The sequence below is a fragment of the Coenobita brevimanus genome, chromosome 40 (genome assembly GCF_032717465.1).
Source record: "Coenobita brevimanus isolate Jiangsu-jjx chromosome 40, ASM3271746v2, whole genome shotgun sequence".
NCBI lineage: Eukaryota > Metazoa > Arthropoda > Malacostraca > Decapoda > Coenobitidae > Coenobita > Coenobita brevimanus.
The window spans coordinates 13,462,033-13,480,992 of NC_136993.1; the positions used below are offsets into that span (position 1 = coordinate 13,462,033).

The 18,960-nt window shown below is 42.1% G+C and overlaps 1 protein-coding gene across 1 annotated transcript in view; it reads left to right on the forward strand.

Moving 5' to 3' along the window:
• LOC145396961 (putative glutamate receptor) overlaps nucleotides 1-18,960 on the forward strand; it is a 237,806-nt gene that overhangs the window by 73,585 nt on the left and 145,261 nt on the right. Inside the window, exon 6 of the mRNA XM_080270194.1 lies at nucleotides 12,326-12,470. Coding sequence (XP_080126320.1) covers nucleotides 12,326-12,470 — 145 coding nt within the window. The remainder of the gene's footprint in view (nucleotides 1-12,325; nucleotides 12,471-18,960) is intronic.

The following is an 18,960-nucleotide window of genomic DNA, read 5'->3' on the forward strand; positions in this document are numbered from 1 at the left end:
AGTATGGTATGTAGGAGGACTACTGGGCCTTGAGAGCAGGCTGTGGAGCCTATGCCCTGAGTCGGACACATAAAAAAAAAAAAAAAAAAAAAAAAACTTGTTGACAGAGTTAGGGAAATAACTGAGGAATTAGTTGGAGAATAACAGGGAGGCTTTAGGAAGGGAAGAGGTTGTGTAGATCAGATATACATTCTCAGAACTTTAGTGGAAAAGTTTCTAGAGAAGGGAAAGAAGTTGCATGCTGCCTTCATGGATTTGGAGAAAGCATATGACAGGGTGGATAGGGAAGGATTGTGGAAAGTATTAAGATTATATGGAGCAGATGGGAAGTTGTTGAATGCTGTGAAGAGTATGTATTATGGTGCTAAGGCTGCAGTGCGTGTGGATGGTGAACTGAGTGAATTTTTCTATTCAAAGGTTGGTTTGAAACATAGATGTGTCATGTCTCCGTGGTTGTTCAATCTGTACATGGATGGGGTAATAAAACGAGGTACAAGGTAGGGCAGTGGATGTTGGAGTGGCCCTAGTGAGAGAGGGTAGTGTTTGGAAACTTCCTGTACTGTTGTTTGCAGATGATACTGTATTGTTAAGTGAAGATGAAGGGGAGCTGCAAGGCTTGGTGGATGAGTTTGGGAAAGTGTGTAAGAAACGGAATCTAAAGGTGACTGTAGGGAAGAGTAAAGTTATAGTCTTTGAGAGAGGTGAAGTCAGTGAATGTACAGTGAGGTTGGATGGTGAGGAAATGGAAAATGTGAGTACGTTTAAGTACTTGGGGAGTGTGATGAGTAAGGATGGACCTTTGGAGGGTGAAGTGCTTGGAAGGGTACAACAAGGAAGAAAGGTTGCTGGTTCCTTGAAAGCAGTGATAAGAAACAGGGAAGTGAGCATGAAAGTGAAAAAGTTACTACATGACAGTATTGTGATACCAACTCTAACGTATGGAAGTGAAGCTTGGACGTTGTTTGAGGGACATAAGTCAAGAGTAAGAGCAGTGGAAATGAGTTACTTAAGAGGAGCCTGTGGAGTGACATGGAGAGACAGGCTGACAAATAAGGATATAAAGCAGCGTTGTGGTGTGGATGTGCATGTGATAGGAAGCGTTAGGAGGAACACACTGAGCTGGTTTGGCCATGTGAAGAGGATGGAGGGTGAGAGACTGATGAGGAGAGTATATGTGAATGAGGTGAAGGAGGGGAGATGGAGGGGGAGGCCGAGGATGAGATGGAGGGATGGAGTGGAGAGGTATATGAGAGAGGGGAGGGTGAGTTAAGCAGGGCAGTGAAATTGCGGGGGACAGGGTGACGTGGAGGCAATTTGTTTGTGGCCACCCTGTACAGGATTAAGGCGTCTGGCAATGGTCGGATAGATAGTCTTATAGTGAACTGGTGCCTTTTGATAGGTAGAATGCTGTGTCTTAAGTACTTTCTTAAAACTTATGAAAAAGTTAAAAAAAAAGAAAAAGATATCAATGCGATCTTCTGTCTGTCATATACAGAAGAGGTTGGGGGTGATAAAGACCGTTATGCGCTTCGTTAGATTTGCAGAGAGGTGGGGGTATGCTTGGGCTGATGGAGGGTTGCAACAGTGTTGTCTTGCCTATGTTTATATTATTATTATTATCATCATTTGAAAGGAAGGCAATGATTGATTATGTGTGTGTGGATGAAAGGATGCGAAGATGTGTAAAGGATGCAAGAGTGTATAGAGGTTGGGGGAGTGGACTTTCTGACCACTACTTGGTGGTGGCCAGAATTAGGTTGCAAGTAAGATGGAGGAATAGAAGAAGGGAAAGACGAGAGGAAGGAGTAGTTGCAAGGAGAGTGGAAAGGTTACAAGAGGATGAGAAAAAGGCAGAGTATAAGAGAGAAGTGGAGGAACTAATGGGCAAATATGAATTGGAGCAGATGGGAGACGTGGAAGGTGTGTGTAAGATATTTACAGAAGAAATATGTGCAGCATGTGATGTGGTGTGTGGAAGGAAGAGAAGACGGAGGGGGGTGCAAGGAACAGCGTGGTGGACTGAAGAGGTGAAACAGGCAGTGGCACAAAAGAAGAAAGCATACAATGAATGGTTGAGAAATAGGGGCGTGGAAGAAGTTGAGAGGCGGAAGAGAGAGTTATATGTGGAAAGGAAGAGAGAGGTGAAAAGATTAGTAAGAGAGAGTAAGAAGAGAGTGGATGTGGAATTTGGAAGGAATTTGAGTGTAAAGTGGAGGGACTGTAAGAAAATGTTCTGGAGAGAAGTGAAAAGAGTAAGACAGGGTGGAAGTGAAGTTAGCAGGGGGAGTGAAAGATAAAAATGGTAGATTACTAGTGGAGAAGGGAGAAAATGGGAGCCGATGGAGAGAACACGTTAAGGAATTGTTGAACGTGGGGGATGGAAGTAATGCGAGTATAAGAGTGGCTGGGGAATGGCTGGGAGAAGGAGGGAGGTGAGAAGACAGGAAGAAATCAGTAGGATGGAAGTTGTGGAAGCAATGAAGAAAGTTAAATCGGGGAAAGCCCCAGGAATTGATGGAGTGTGTGGTGAAATGCTGAAGCATGGGAGAGATAGTAGTAGAATGGATGTGGAAGATGTGCAGATTGGCCTGGGAGGAAGGTAGAGTCCCGGAGGATTGGAAGTCAGGTATAATTATTCCCTTGTACAAAGGAAAAGGGGAAAAAGAAGTGTGTGGTAATCATAGGGGCATTTGTCTTCTTAGTATAATAGGAAAAGTGTATGGTAGGTTACTTATAGACAGAGTTAGAGAAAGAACAGAGAAATTAGTGGGAGAAGAACAGGAGGCTTTAGGAAGGAAGAGGTTGTGTAGATCAGATATTCATTCTTAGATCTTTAGTGGAAAAGTTTCTAGAGAAGGGAAAAGAAGTTGTATGCGGCTTTCATGGATTTGGAGAAAGCATATGACAGGGTGGATAGACAAGGATTGTGGAAAGTGTTAAGAATATATGGAGTAGATGGGAAGTTGTTGAATGCTGTGAAGAGTATGTACGATGGTGCGAAGGCTGCAGTGCGTGTGGATGGTGAACTAAGTGAATTTTTCTCTGTGAAAGTTGGTTTGAAACAGGGATGTGTCATGTCTCCATGGTTGTTCAATCTGTACATGGATGGGGTAATAAAAGAGGTACAAGGTAGGGTAGTGGATGTTGGAGTGGCCCTGGTGAGAGAGAGGATAGTGTTTGGAAACTCCCTGTACTGTTGTTTGCAGATGATACTGTGTTGTTGAGTGAAGACGAAGGGGAGCTGCAAGGCTTGGTGGATGAGTTTGAGAGAGTGTGTAAGAAACGGAACCTAAAGGTGAATGTAGGGAAGAGTAAATTGATGGTCTTAGAGAGAGGTGATGTCAGTGAATGTACAGCGAGGTTGGATGGTGAGGAATTGGAAAATGTGAGTACGTTTAAGTATTTGGGTAGTGTGATGAGTAAGGATGGAGGTTTGGAGGGTGAAGTGCTTGAAAGGGTACAGCAGGGAAGAAAGGTTGCTGGTTCCTTAAAAGCAGTGATAAGAAACAGGGAAGTGAGCATGGAAGTAAAAAAGTTACTACATGACAGTATTGTGATACCAACTCTAACGTACGGAAGTGAAGCTTGGACATTGTTGGAAGGACACAAGTCAAGAGTGAGAGCAGTGGAAATGAGTTATTTAAGAGGAGCCTGTGGAGTCACGTGGAGAGACAGGCTGACGAATGAGGATATAAAGGAGCGTTGTGGTGTGGATGTGGATGTGATAGGAAGCGTTGTGAGGAACACACTGAGGTGGTTTGGCCATGTGGAGAGGATGGAGGGTGAAAGATTGACGAAGAGAGTGTATGTGAGTGAGGTGGAGGGTGGAAGAGGGAGGGGGAGACCGAGGATGAGATGGAGGGATGGGGTGGAGAGGTATATGAGAGAGGGGGGTGTGAGTTGGGAGCAGGGCAGTGAAATGGCGGGGGACAGGGCGACTTGGAGGCGATTTGTTTGTGGCCACCCCAAACGGGATTGAGGCGTCTGGCAATAGATAGATAGATAGATCATTTGTAATACTGTTGGTTAATTAAATAAGTATTTACTAAATTATTTTCATATAAAAATGCTTAGGGATAGATGAACAATGTGAAACTGGAGGAAGTGGTCGATGGGCTGAAGAGTTTGGGGACCCACGGTCATTCAGTCTTGCTTCAACCGGGTAGTTTGTATTGGGGACCGAACAGGACACCGTAAGTGTGTGTGGAACCCTTTACTCTCCATGCTATGAGGTGATTTATAGTAATTGGAGGGTTTGGAATGTGAAGTCTCCTTCTCTTCAGGGTCTGGAAAGCTAAGTTGCCCCTCCCCCCCTCCCATTAGATTTCAGTGCTCCTCTTGTTATGGTTCCTCCACTGTTTATGATTTTATTTTAACTGTGTGCACTTGAGACTGATGTACTGATGGGTCCAGTCGACTGGATCGGCAGGAAACATGCTAAATACGTTGTGGAAGGCATTCATTATTATGTTTTAATCCAAAAACAGATTAACTGATGTCTTTTTATTCTCCGTGCATAATCCAAGCATCAACCCGCCCCATCCCAGCAGATTTTTAACCAATGACCTCCACCAATCCTGGCAGATTTTTTTTTTTTTTTTTTTTTTTTTGCTAAAACCTCCGCTTTTTATGAGAAACATTGAAAATTCATAGAGAAATTGCTCACCTAAGGTTTAAAATGCCATTACAGATAACAATACCCTTACCTGGCTGTGTTTTCTATGGGGCCTGGCTCCAGAGAAAATGTGTTTTATGGGAGGGGTAACTATTCCAAACAACTCATAATAGCTATTTATTTATTTACTTGGTACAGTACAAATTTATATGTAGTAGAAGAGTATATTGGTTTTTGCACAGTAATATAGGTGATATAAGTGTTGTTTCACTCACCAAACACATCAACATACTGCACCTTTATTGGTGACTTTATCTGATCATCATTTCTGGCTGTTTCTTCCTCTAACACTGCGTAAACTTTGTCCTCCACATTGTCAATGATTGGGGGATCACTCTGGCCTTGAATTTCGTACCGTGAGGCAACATGTCTTTACTGGCCAGGTCATTTGTAACAGGTGAGTTGCCGAGACAATGGTGTGCAGGGGATGGGGGACTTCATGTGGGGTAAGGCATTATCCATGCCTGGCCTTGGGTAGAGGAAGGTGTCCCATGTATATGTACCAAAAATCACGAGCAAAATTTGAAAAATGTGCGAATGACAGAACTTGCAATTGGGGCATATTTATATACGTCAATGGGAGTCACTGTGAGAAAATGTTTGGACTTATATGTACGTCAACGGGATGTGGTGGGTTAATTACCTTTGTTGTACAGAGCACCAATAGTAACGTACTTAGAAAATGGGGAATGAAAAACAGCTTGAACACAAATATCTATGTACTGGTCCTCATTTTTTGGGCCACTTTTCTTTTTTCATGGTATTTAAAAGAGATAATGAATGGAAGAAGGAAAAACAAAGGAAAAAAAAAGTCCATTTGCCTAAAGACATTCTCCATTCATGAAATATTTATAGCAACTGGATTTTAATAAAAGTGGATTAAATGTCTGTGGGAAGCAACTCCCAGGAAGTGAATTCCAGAGAGTAGTAGTTCTGGGGATAAATGGATTTTGATAAGCAGAGGTTCTGCATTGTGGGCCAGAGTGTGTTAGTTTATGGGCTGCCTGAGTATTTCAGGAGGAAATGTGAAGGGCAGGCACAATTGAAGCTAGTTTGTCAGAGCACTTACGTTAAAAAAATTGGTATAATAATGCTCAGGATGCAACATCTCTATGTACCAATAATGGAGGAAGGTCTTGTGTAATGGCAGGATTATTGATTAACCTAATGGCTTTATTTTGTTTTGAATTTTGTCCAACTGCCTCAGTGCAACTGCTCCACATCCACTCCACGGTGGCGAACAGTATTCGATCTCAGAACACACATGTTTTTTGTATATTGTGGCCAACTGCTCGTCAGTAAAGAATTCACGAACTCTGCACAGTAGTCTCAATTTTTTAGAAGCACTTTTAGCAAGGGATTTAACATAAGCTGTCCAGGTTAGGTTGGTGTTTAGTGTGACACCTAGGATATCAATTGTAGTGGATATGGGAATACTGACATCATTTATAATTATGTGGGAGTCTGAGGGATTCTTTCTGTTGGAGCAATTAATGTATTTAGTTTTCTGAGCATTAAATGAGACCAGATTTATCTGTCCCCATTGATTAATTTTAAAAAGAGCCTGGTTCAGGGAAATTGCTGTATTTTGGGGGAATTTATAATATCAGACTGTGTAAAGAAGGTGCTAAACGTGAAAGAACTATGAAGTGTCGAGTCATCAGCATAAGAGTGTACCGGGTTGTGAGTGACAGATAGGAGGTCATGTATATGAATGTGATACAGGGTTGGAGCCAACACTGATCCCTGAGGTACACCAACATTTTTGGAATGAAACTGGGAATAAATTCCATCTACCATGACCCGCATTTTTCTGTTATGAAGTTAAGAAGAAAGTAGAGGAGCCAGTGATGCCAGGCCATAATATGTCATCTTAAACAATAGGGCCCGGTGACATTCTGTCAAATGCTTTTGAAATATCAAGTACTACTGCGTGTGTTTCACCATGTTGGTCTATTGTTTTGTTAATTTAATAGGTAAAAAGGCAAAGAATGTCTACAGTTGAATGTTCATGTCTAAATCCAAATTGCTGGTCAATGATTAATTTATTGATTTCAAGGTGCTTGACTATGTGTTTTTTTAATAGTGTCCCAAAAATTTTACCGAGAATGGAAGTTATAGCGATTGGTCTATACTTTGATGGATCAGAAATGGCCTCCCTTTGTAGGAACAGGATGGATATTTGCTTCTTTCCAAGAGGCTGGAAAACCTGATTTTTTTTTTTTTATGTGTCCAACTCTGGGCATAGGCTTCACAGCCTGCTATCAAGGCCCAGCAGTCCTCCTACATACCATACACCTCTACATGTCACCACTTCGGCGCTAACACCCACCGTCCATATTGAATACATGCTAGGGCTGTCTCATACAGGACTGGTGTATTGGTATTAGCGGGGATATTTTTACGACATGTCGGCAGGTCTTCTGGTAGATCAGTAAAGCCTGATTTAATGAAATTCAAATCCTTAAACTGTTCCCTGCCCCAGCCGGGATTCGAACCTGGGTCCGTCAGGACTGCAGGCCACCTCTCTACCAATTGAGCCACAGATACATAAGGGGAAAAATTTTGTCAATACAGGAGCCAACATGGGAGAGCAATTTTTAAGTACTATTGAAGGTATTTCATCTGGACCAGGAGCTGAGAGATTCTGTACTGCAGCTTGTATTATCTTGTGTGAATCTTGAAAGTGGGTATTTGAGGGGAATCAAAATCAAGTACAGGAATATGGTGATTTCCTGTATTTAGGGTTGAGTATGTTGAAAAAATATCAAGATGGTTGGCTTCTCCACGTGGGTCTTTTACTAGATTTAATTTTCCACTGGGGGATATTAACGGTGGAATAGAAGAGGTGGTAGTGAAGTTATTTGAATGAATGAAGGGTAGACCAGAATATTTTGTTATCATTTGGGTTGTTTTGTAGTTTGTTAGCTTGTCTAAGGAGAATGTTTGATTTAGAAAGATTGATAATAGTTTTGGCATGGTTTTTAATATTTCTGTAATAGCTATTGGCTTCTTTAGTTTTGGTCCTTCTATATGTGTTATAGGCTATTGTTTTATGTTCTGTTACACTAGCACAATTGTGGTCAAACCATTTAGGTGAATTACATCTTTCTCTGTAACTATGATGGAGAATGAATATTTCCATGCCAATTTTATTGAAATTCTGTATGTGGCCCAATGTGGAGTTTGCATATTGAGAGAAAAAGTAAGTCCAAGGACCATCCATGAAAAAATTTTGCAGACCCTCCCAATCTGCCCTGTCGTAGTGCCACTTAGTCACCACGACCGGTTCACAGTGGGAAGGTTTGGTAGGTGTTGAACTGGTGGCTTGTATCAGAATATGATCCGAGGATCCGAGGGGGGACTTCCCGCCGACATTATAATGATCTGAATTGGGTGTTAGGAACAAGTCCAACAGGTGGGGAGTCTGGTTCGGGTTGTCTGGTACACGGATAGGTTAATTGACTAACTGGGTGAGATTAAATGAGTCTGCAAATAGCTCGCATTCAAGACCAGAGTCACCAGTTCTGGCTGAATAAGTAAGCCATTCAACATTATGGTATTAAAATCACCCAGGATGGTGATTTCGGTTGCAGTATTTATGTTGAGGACACTTAGTTGTGAAGACAGAGAATAAGATAAACTCTGTTCTGGAGGGGCATTAGAGGAACAATAAACACAACATAAATACTTAATTTTACCAAAAGAATTTAATTTCTATATTGAATAGTCGAAATAAGGAAAATTAAATTTACTAATCTCCACCAGAGCAATTTCTTATTTAGCAAGGCAACATACGCCTCCTCTGGGTCCGAAATTTTGAATCAAAATATAACAAGGAAAATTAAATCTAGCTAAGCAAGAGGTGGAGCTTACTTGAGGCTCTGTCAATAATAACAGATCTGGGGATTCAAACTGGAGGAAATTGTGAACAGAGTTGATGGAGTGAAGTCCCCCAATAATGCAGAAGAAAATTTTACTGCATTGACGAATAGTTTAGGGGTGCCGCAGCACTGAAGGAGGCACAGTCGCTTGATTACGACCGGTAGGGCCCCGTGCAGATGACCCAGCCCTGCTGGTGGTGGTCATCTGAGAAACCACCACACTAATTCCCAGTATAACAGCAGCCATGGTTCTTTTTATGGGGGGAGGGGGAGGCAGAGATGCGTTGTGGAATGTGCATGATATGCAATAACGAGACTGATGTTTTATGGAGAGAGGATAGCAGGTTTAAGGAAATGCAATATGCTGTAAATGTGTGTGTTGTGTTAGAAGGGTAGCCTGATGCCCTCTGATGTGTGAGGCAAAAAGATGTGTAACCAGCTACCAAGGACTAGGAGAGAAAATGGAATCCAGGCTATTCATTGAGTCTCCCGTTACCTTGGCGATAGTACTTCCCTGGGCGGGGCTGCATACCCCTACTACCTGTTTCCCAAAACTTCATCTTAGTTTCAGATAATTACTCAATCATCCTTCCATGTGGTTTCTCAGTCACTTCTATGATGACAACATAACTGAGTTACGTTACTGTCTACCTAGTTCCACATTTGTTGTCTAAACATCGAACCATTACCTTCAGGAATTCAGAATCATCATATAATCGTCTAGAGGACGAAATCTGTACCTCGGAAGTAGCCGTTCTTGCTCATATGTTAATCATTCACCCTAGTGAGGCTACGGTGATTATTTGAGAACAAAGATATTTATAAGTATACATGGGTGAGACAGGAGGGTGGAAGGGTTGTTGATAGAGCTTGGATGGACTATGTGGTTGTGTCTAGGAATGTATTAGGAAGATTGTTGGATGTGCGAGTTCTGAGAAGGGAGGGTGGAGGTATGTCTGATCACTACCTGGTGGAGGGAAAGTTAAGAGTAGATAAGATTTGGGTGAGAGCTAGGAGAGTTAGGTGTGGCAGGGAGGTTTTGAAAGTGAGTGAGTTGGATCAAAGAGAGAAAAAGATAGAGTATCAGGAGAAATTGAAAGATGAGTGAAATGCAGTGAAAGATCGGGAAAATGGCAGTGTGGAGGAGGAATGGCAGTTGTTTAAGAGTGTTGTGGTGGGGCATGCAGAAGAGGTGTATGGTGTGAGACGTGTGGGTGGCGGTGTAAGAAAAGGAAGTGAATGGTGGTGTGAGGAAGTAAGTATGGCTGTGGCTGAGAAGAGATGTGCATATGAAGTGTGACTGCAGAGGAAGGATGAGATGTCATATGAAAGGTATAAGGAAAAGAGGAATAGGGCGAGAAGGGCTGTGTGTGATGCTAAAGTGGCAGCAGATGAGAGGTGGGGTAGGCGGCTGACAGAGAATTTTCAACAGAATAAGAAAATGTTTTGGAAGGAGGTGAAAAGGGTGCAAAAGGGAGAGTCTGGGAAAGAAGAACGAGTAAAAGCAGAGGATGGAAGGATGTTAATTGAGATGGATGTAGTAAGGAAGAGATGGGCAGAGTATTTTGAAAGACTGTTAAATGTAGAGGAGGAAAGGGTGGCAGAGATAGTGGCGGATGGAAGGGTGCAAGGAATAAATGTGTTGGGAGAGTTGAATGATTCTTTGATCACGGAGGAGGAAGTGGAGAAGGCAGTAAAGGAGATGAAAACAGGGAAAGCTGCAGGTATGGAGGGGTGTGCTGTGAAATGGCTGAAGGGTGGTGGAGTGACTATTGTTGACTAGTTTATAAGATTGTTGAATGTGTGCTTTGTGAAAGGTATGGTGCCAATTGACTGGGCAAGTGCTTGTGTGGTCCCGTTGTATAAAAGCAAGGGTGATAAGTATGAATGTACCAGCTTTAGGGGTATAAGTCTGTTGAGTGTTGTAGGTAAGGTGTATGGTGGTGTTAATTATGAGAGTTAGAGAGGGTACAGAGGGAGTGATTGGTGATGAGCAGTGTGGCTTTAGGAGAGGAAGGGGATGCGTGGATCAGGTGTTTGTTGTGAGATAAGTGTGTGAAAAGTATTTAGTGAAAGGCAAGGATGTGTTTTGGGCATTTATGGATTTAGAGAAAGCTTATGATAGAATTGATAGGGAGGTTTTGTGGACTGTTTTAAGATTGTATGGACTTGATGGTAGGTTACTAAAAGGGGCGAAAAGTTTTTACGTAAATAGTAGAGGGTTTGTAAGAGTGGGAAATGTTGTGAGTGATTGGTTTCCCGAGAGAGTGGGGCTGCGACAGGGATGTGTGATGTCGCCTTGGTTGTTTAATATTTACATGGATGGTGTTGTAAGAGATGTGAATGCAAGAGTTTTAGGTGGAGGTCTGAGTCTGGTGAATGTTGATGGTGGAGAGTGGAATCTGTAGCATCTGCTGTTTGCAGATGATACTGCAATGGTGGCTGATTCAGAGGAGAGATTGAGACAGTTGGTAGAGGAGTTTGAAAGGGTGTGTGAAAGGAGGAAATTGAAAATAAATGAGAATAAGAGTAAAGTGATGAAGTGTACGAGGTTGGTAGATGGTAGGGGAATGAATATAATTTTGAATGGCGAGTTGCTTGAGGAGGTAGAGTGTTTTAAATGTCTAGAGTCACATGTTGCTGTGGATGGAAAAATAAATGCAGAAGTGAAGTTTAGAATAAATGAAGTAGGAAAGGTGCTGGGAGGAATGAAAAAAGTGTTTAGATGTCGTTCACTTAGAATGGATGTAAAGAGAAGGCTGTATGAGGGTGTTGTGGTAGCAACTGCGTTATATGGGGCTGAAACATGGAATATGGGTGTAGCAGAGAGGAAAAGTTTGAATGTAATGGAGGTGAGGTGTCTGAGGAGTAAGTGTGGAGTGACACGAATGGATCGAGTGCAAAATGATGAAGTGCGAAGGAGAACTGGAGTTGTTCGGGAGATGGCTGGTACAGTTGAGCAGAGGGTGTTGCGATGGTTTGGGCATATGGAGAGAATGGATAATGAGCAATTGGTGAAAAAGATAACTAGATCTGATGTGAGAGGTGTAAGGCTGAGAGGAAGACCACGAATAGGATGGATGGACAGTGTGAAGAGAGCGCTGGATGCAAGAGGGATGTCTGTTGAGCAAGGAAGAGTGGCTGTGCGTGACAGAAATAAATGGAGAGAAATTGTGAATGAATAAGTGATGATGCAGCCCTGAGGGGATAATCTCCCGCATTTGATCTGATCAGCTAGTCAGGTCAGTTGCGGGTAAGGGGATGGGTCTGTTATGATGTGGCAGGGGTAAACCAGTTCTGTTGTCGGGCCCTGCTGCAGATGTCATTGATTGCATTGCGCAGTTGACCCTTGTGCGGTGTGGTGCAGTGAGGATCTGTCCATTCTTCCCTTTGGGGCTAAGATGCAAATGAATGTGTTTGAATGGATGAGTAAATGGGGAGTGTGTCGTCCTGTCTCGGATACCTCCCTTTCCTTGGGGGAAGCAGTCCAGGTATAGAGATAGATAGTGTACAATGTGGGTTAACTGATAAATCTTTGAGTATCTAGTCTCCAGCATCTGGTAACCAACAACATCAGCAGATTTGAAATCTTTTAGCTCACTCATTTCAATATATTTCTTAAGTAACTGCTATATTAAGAATCATTTCAGTAGCACTTCATGACGAACTGTGAGAGGCAAAAGGTGTTACATTAGAATACCAACTTGGTGTTATTTATCGGTGTTCCAATATAGTAACGGTATTTAATTTTTGTGGACTGATTCAGGTGGCGACTTTCAACTTCCCTCCAGCAGTATTTTTCCAGCGAAAGGAGAACGGGGAACCATATGTTTTTGGGCGTGATGTAGAGGTAGTCAGAGCTCTTGCCTCTGCTGGCAACTTTACCCTGAACTTCAAGGAAGTACCACCAGGTTAGTTTTTTTTTTTCTTCTTCTTTTTAAGCAACGTTGGGTCAGGTTAGTAATTGGATGGGTGACCGCCTGGGAACACCAGATGCTGTTGGCATAACGTTCTCCCTACGTGTCAAGTGGGGTTGGTGGAGGATTAGTGCCCCTCCCTGTAAAACAATTAACTGTAAGCCATTGGCCACTCCGTTTGGGATACATGGCGTCTGGCAATGGATGGATGGATGGATGTGTTTTCTTCCTCTGTATATAGTGAAGAATTTGACATACACATACATACATACATATATACATACATATATATATATATATATATATATATATATATATATATATATATATATATATATATATATATAAACAACTGCCATGAATCTGGGGGCTTTGAATGATAAGTGAATGGAAGCGTGGCCCATTGGGTTGGGCAAATTTGGGCCTTCTGGACGTTGCTACTCCTCACCCTGCCCTAGAGAAGGTCCGGATGATTATATATATATATATATATATATATATATATATATATATATATATATATATATATATATATATATATATATATATATATATATAGGTCTATATGCGTGTGGGTGTGTTCTTACCTTACCTAATTGTATCTTTACATGAATGAGTCAAGCTCGTACTGTCCCGTGTGTTAAACCATATTCATCGTACATGTCCTTAAAATTGTGAATTGTTTTAGCACACACTATTTCATTCGGTAGTGCATTCCACTGATCAATTGCTCTATTTGGGAAACTAAATTTCCTTACGTCTTTATCACCTCTCTTCATATGCAGTTTTTTGCAGTGTCCTCTTGCTGATGCTTCACCATAGGTTAAGTAATCATTTATGTCTATTTTCTCCTTCCCTGATATGCATTTATATAGCATAATCATGTCACCTCTTTTCCTTCTTTCCTCTAGTGTTGGTAGATTTAGTTTATTTAGTTTATCTTCGTAGCTTAGATCCCTTAAGCTTGGTACCCATCTTTTAGCGGCCCTTTGAACTTTTTCAATCTTGCCTATGTGTTTTTTGAGATGAGGACTCCAGACTCCTGATGCATACTCCAGGGTTGGTCTGATAAATGATGTTATTATCTTTCTTAGCATGTCTTCATTTATGTATGTGAATGCTCTTCTCATATTTGAAGCAGTGTATACATGTTCCGTACCTTCTCACTGATGTGGTCAGCCGGAGATAGTCTGTTATTGATAATCGCACCTAGGTCCTTCTCTCTTTCTGATGTGTGTAGGGTTTTATTTCCTAACGTATAATCCCAATCAGGTCTTTTTCCACTTTTACCAAACTTGATTACATGACACTTGTCCACATTGAATTCCATTTGCCATGTATTACTCCATTCATGAAGTTTATATAATTCTTCTTGTAGCTTTTTACAAGAGTCTGTGTTAGTAATTCTCCTTTGTATATTTGCATCATCTGCAAACATATTTAGATAGCTTTCATTTCCAGTGTTACTGTCTATATCATTTATATACACTGAAAACATGACTGGTGCCAGCACTGAGCCCTGTGGTACTCCACTAGTCACTTCTTTCCATGATGAGTAATTTCCCATTAGTACTATTCTCATTTCTCTTCTTATGAGAAAATCTTGTATCCAACAATACAGTTTGCCTCGAATTCCTCCTTGATGGTACAGTTTCCATAAAAGTCTTTGGTGTGGTACTGTGTCAAATGCTTTCTTGAAATCTAAATAGATACTGTCCACCCATCCTTCTCTTACCTGTAATGTGTCTGTTACTCTGTCATAGTAGCTCAAAAGATTAGTAATATATGATTTTCCTTTTCTGAAACCAAACTGTCTTTCTGTTATCATATTGTGTTCTCCTAGATGATTTACCCAAGCTTTTCTTACAAGCTTATCTAATACCTTGCTTACAACACTGGTTAGTGATACTGGTCGGTAGCTGAGTGGATTTTGTCTATTCCCTTTCTTGAATAAGGGAACAATGTTTGCTTTCTTCCAAATATCAGGTAATTTACCTTGACTCAAGGATTTCTTGAAAATTAAAAATAATGGTTTACTTAACTCCCTTTCACATTCACGTAGTACCCAACATGAAATTTCATCAGGGCCATTTGTTTTTCCTTTGTCTAATTTACTTAGCTCCTCGTGTATTACTTTTTCTGATTTTTGTATATCTGATAGTATGTGTGGGCATGCATGTTCCACATAATCCTTATCAAAATTTTTTTCCTCTGTAAAAATTGATTGGAATTTCTTGTTTAGTGCTTCACAAATATCCTTCTCTTTTTTTTTTATGCGAGGAAGAAGGAACCAAAGGCCATGACCCCGCAATAACAGTTCCCTCCAAGAGAAAAACGGAATATCATAGAGAGCCAAATTCAAGATCCGATCATTTCGAGAAGCCTGGACACACTGCTTTTGAAAGACTGGAGATCATAGACAGCAGGAAATACAGTGAGAGGGAGACAGTTCCAGAGTTGACCTGTTGCATAAATGAAGGACTGGGAGTAATGGTTAACTCCTGCATTAGAGAGCTGGACAGAAAAGGGATGACAGTTTGCTGCTAGACGGGTGCTACGTGCCCGTCGTAGAGGTGGAGGGATGCATGCAGACAGTTCAGAGGAGCAGTGACCATTAAAGTAACGATAGAAAAGATAAAGATGCAATAGTGCATCGAAGAGACAGAGGTTGAAGGGAGTCAGTAAGAGGAGAGTTAATGAGACGAAAAGCCTTTGACTCCACCCTATTGAGAAGAGCTGTATGTGGGGAGCCTCCCCACACATAAGAGTTGCACTCCACACAGGGGCAGATAAAACCTCTGTATAGAGTCACCAATTGTGCAGGGGTAAAGAAAGAACGGAGTCGGCTTAGCACACCAAATCTCTTGGAAGCAGATTTTACAAGAGATGTAATATGATCTTTCCAAGAAGTCACGAGTAAATGAAACCCCAAGCATGTTCAAGGATGATGGAGGATTAGCTGAATATTATTAAACTTTAGTGGGTATACCAGTGGATGATTTTGTCGGGTTGATAGGTGTAAGAACTGAGTCTTAGATGCATTACAAACGACCAAATTATTTTTGCCCCAGTCAGAGATACGAGCCAAGTCAGACATTAGGTGTGCCATAGCCTCATCCCTTGTCTGCTGAAGTAAATGCTGAGATGGGCGTTGCGGGAACCGAATGGAAAGGTGAAGAGTGGAGTCATCAGCGTATGAGTGGATAGGGTTAGATGTACAGCTTAGAAGGTCATTGATGAATAAAAGGAAGAGAGTTGGTGATAGGACAGAGCCCTGAGGAATACCACTGTTGATAGATCTAGGAGATGAACGATGGCCGTCTACAACAGCGGCTATAGAACGACCAGTGATTCCCTTATCCGTAATGGATTGTATTTTATCTTTTACTTTGGTTTTGCTTCTGATGTAGCTGTAAAATTGCTTCGGTTGATCACTACGTTTATTTATGATATCCTCCTCAAACTGTTTTTGGGCTTCCCTCCTTATTCTTGTATAATCGTTTCTTGCCTGTTTGTAATTATTATATGCCCTTTCACTATTGTGTCTTCTGTATCTATTCCACAACAAATCTCTTTTTTCTTTTTATTTTTTACATTTTGTATTGAACCATTTCTTTATTTTCTTTTCTGCTTCTTTGTGCTTTGGGATGTACTTCTGGACTCCTATTTCATAAAGTGTGTGTGTGTGTGTGTGTGTGTGTGTGTGTGTGTGTGTGTGTGTGTGTGTAGTGCAGTGCTACTTCCAAATACCGGTCAAGAACTTGGTAGACCAGTGTAGGGTTTTGCTGGTGTCTGTGAGCGTCGAGCCTTGAAAGTACTGTAATTGTAGAATAAAGTGACAGTAATCGAGAGAGAAGGTGACTTCCAATGTGATGTTACAGTGAATGGAGATAGGCTGGAACTGGCGAGGTTCAAATAACTGGGATTAGTGACAGAAAAGAGAGAAAAATGTGCAAAAGAAATGGAAATTAGAGTGACAAAAGGAAGGAAAGTAGCTGGTGTTATGATGGCCTCGATAAGAAACAGAGGCCTGAGTGCTGCAGCAGCAGGAGGCTTACACGAAGGAGTGTTAGTGCCAACTTTAACATATGAGTGTGAGACTATGGTGTGACATGAAAACGAAAAGTCAAGGGTGGGAGCAGTGGAGATGAGACGTCTGGGGAATGTATGTGGAGTACAGAGAGTGAATAGGATACAACATAATGTGATTCACGAAAGGTGCAGAGCGAGAAAGTCTGTGGACACCAGGGCTGAAGAGAGTGTACTGAAATGGTATGATCATGTGGAGAGAATGGATAACAACAGAGTGGTGGAAAAGGTATATCTGAACGAATCTGAAGGAGGGAGGAGGCGAGGTAGTTGATTGATTGATTGTATTAAAATCTGGCGGGGCAACTGCGAGGGTCATATGCCGCCAGACAACAAGCTAAAATACACAGCAAATTAAAAGTGCATACTCAAAATAAAGTTAATAACTATTATTAGAAACAAAACACTGAAAATAATAAATGAATAGTTAATATAATATATATTACTTATAACAGTGGAAGGAGGCCCACCTCCTGAAGAAAACTAAAAACATCATTAAGATCACTAGAGGCTCCACCAAACATCAAGGAGAGACAGTAGGCACCATCTGCCCCTCTATGCCTATGGAGGAATCTCTGACGTAGGTCCCCCAAATTTAGACACTCGAGCAGCAAGTGGCGGACAGTAACAGGAAGAAGGCAATTATCACAGTGCGGTTGAGTCTCACCACTCATGAGGAACCTATGTGTAAGCTGGGAGTCCCCAGTGCAAAGCCTAGCAAGAGCCACCTCCAATCGCCGAGACATGGAGGGGAGAACCCTTGGCACAACCAGTCTAAAAGATTTCTTTTAGTTTATTATGAGCAGCACCATCCCAGTGTCTCTGCCAACACGTATGAATTCTGTACCGCAAGTAAGGTGTTACATCAGAAGCAGGAAGCGTATAGTTGGTTGGGGCTGCTGAGAAGCCGCAGCTTTACTGTAGCTAATGTATCTGCCCTCCCATTGCCCACCACACCAACATGTGCGGGAACCCAGCAGAAACTCATTCTCTTCCCCCGATGATGAATGAGGAACAGCCACTCCAAAATACCTAAAACTATTGGATGGGAAGAGTTAAAAGAGTCCTGGGCCAAAAGTGCCCCTTGAGAGTCGCTAAAAATAGTAAAATAATTGCCATGGTGAACAAACACCAACATCAGGGCTAAAACGATAACTGACAGCTCTGCAGTAAAAACTTAGGCAGCCAAAGGAAGACTATCTCCACAGTTAAAACTGGGAAACACCACTCCAAAACCATCACCAGAGGCAGATTTAGAGCTATCAGTATACACAGGCAGAGAGCCACCATGACTAGAAGAATGATCTAAAAATAACTGTAAAGGATACTGAGGAGTGACAGAATCCTTCCTGCCTGCAAAAGACCTGCAGCAGGTTACCTTGGTCAAGATCCATGTCGCAACCCTCGGGATCCGAACAGGACTGAGAGGTACTGCTGACAAACCAAACTCCTCCATGATATCTTGAATCCTTTAGCCAAATGGACAAGGCACACAAGGGTGTTACTTTAATACAAAAAACAACACTGTTGCATCACACACTCACAGACAAGTGAGTCTGGAAGACGATGAATGCGGAGCTAGCACCATGCTGCAGCAGACTGATGCAGTAGATCTAAGGGAGGCACACCAGCTTCCACCAGCAAGTTGGGAATCGGAGACGGGGAAAAGCCCCAGCTGCAAGGTGAAGACCAGCATGACAGACAGCATGTGGCAGACGAGTAGACCTCGCAGCCATATGAGAGCTTGGAGGTTACAAAAACCTGAAACAGATGCAAGAATGTCCTATGATCAGCATCCCAAGAGGTATGGAACAGAAACCTCAGTAGATTGAGAGCCTTCATACTTGATGCTTTAAGATTTGCCAAGTGTGAAACCCAAGTCAAATGGCATTCAAACCTCAGGCCAAAGAATTTCGTCTCTGCCACACAATGGAGTCTGCTGCCACAAAGCTGCAGGTTAGAGTCTGGGTGCACCTCTCTTTTCCTACAAAAGTGCATAGTCAGTCTTAAAAGGGGAAAACCGAAAACACTTGGAAGTGGCCCAGGCAGAAATCTTGTCCAAGGCAAGTTGCATACGCTGCTCAATAGCAGACATGCGGGAGCCAGGAAACCATATAGCTAAATCATCCACATAAAGGGATACGGATACCCCAGCAGGCACAGTGTCTAGAATACCACTGATGGCCACCACAAAGAGGGAAACATTTAAGACACTCCCCCGTGGGACACCTTCCTCCTGGTACAGTGGCGCAGAAAGGGTGGAACCCACACGGACCCGAAACACACGATCAGTCAAGAAGTCTCCAAGCAACACAGGCAGGCCACCACGTAAACCAATGACATGAAGTTGTTGTAGGATGCCATGGCTCCAGGCGTGTCATAAGCCTTCTCAAGG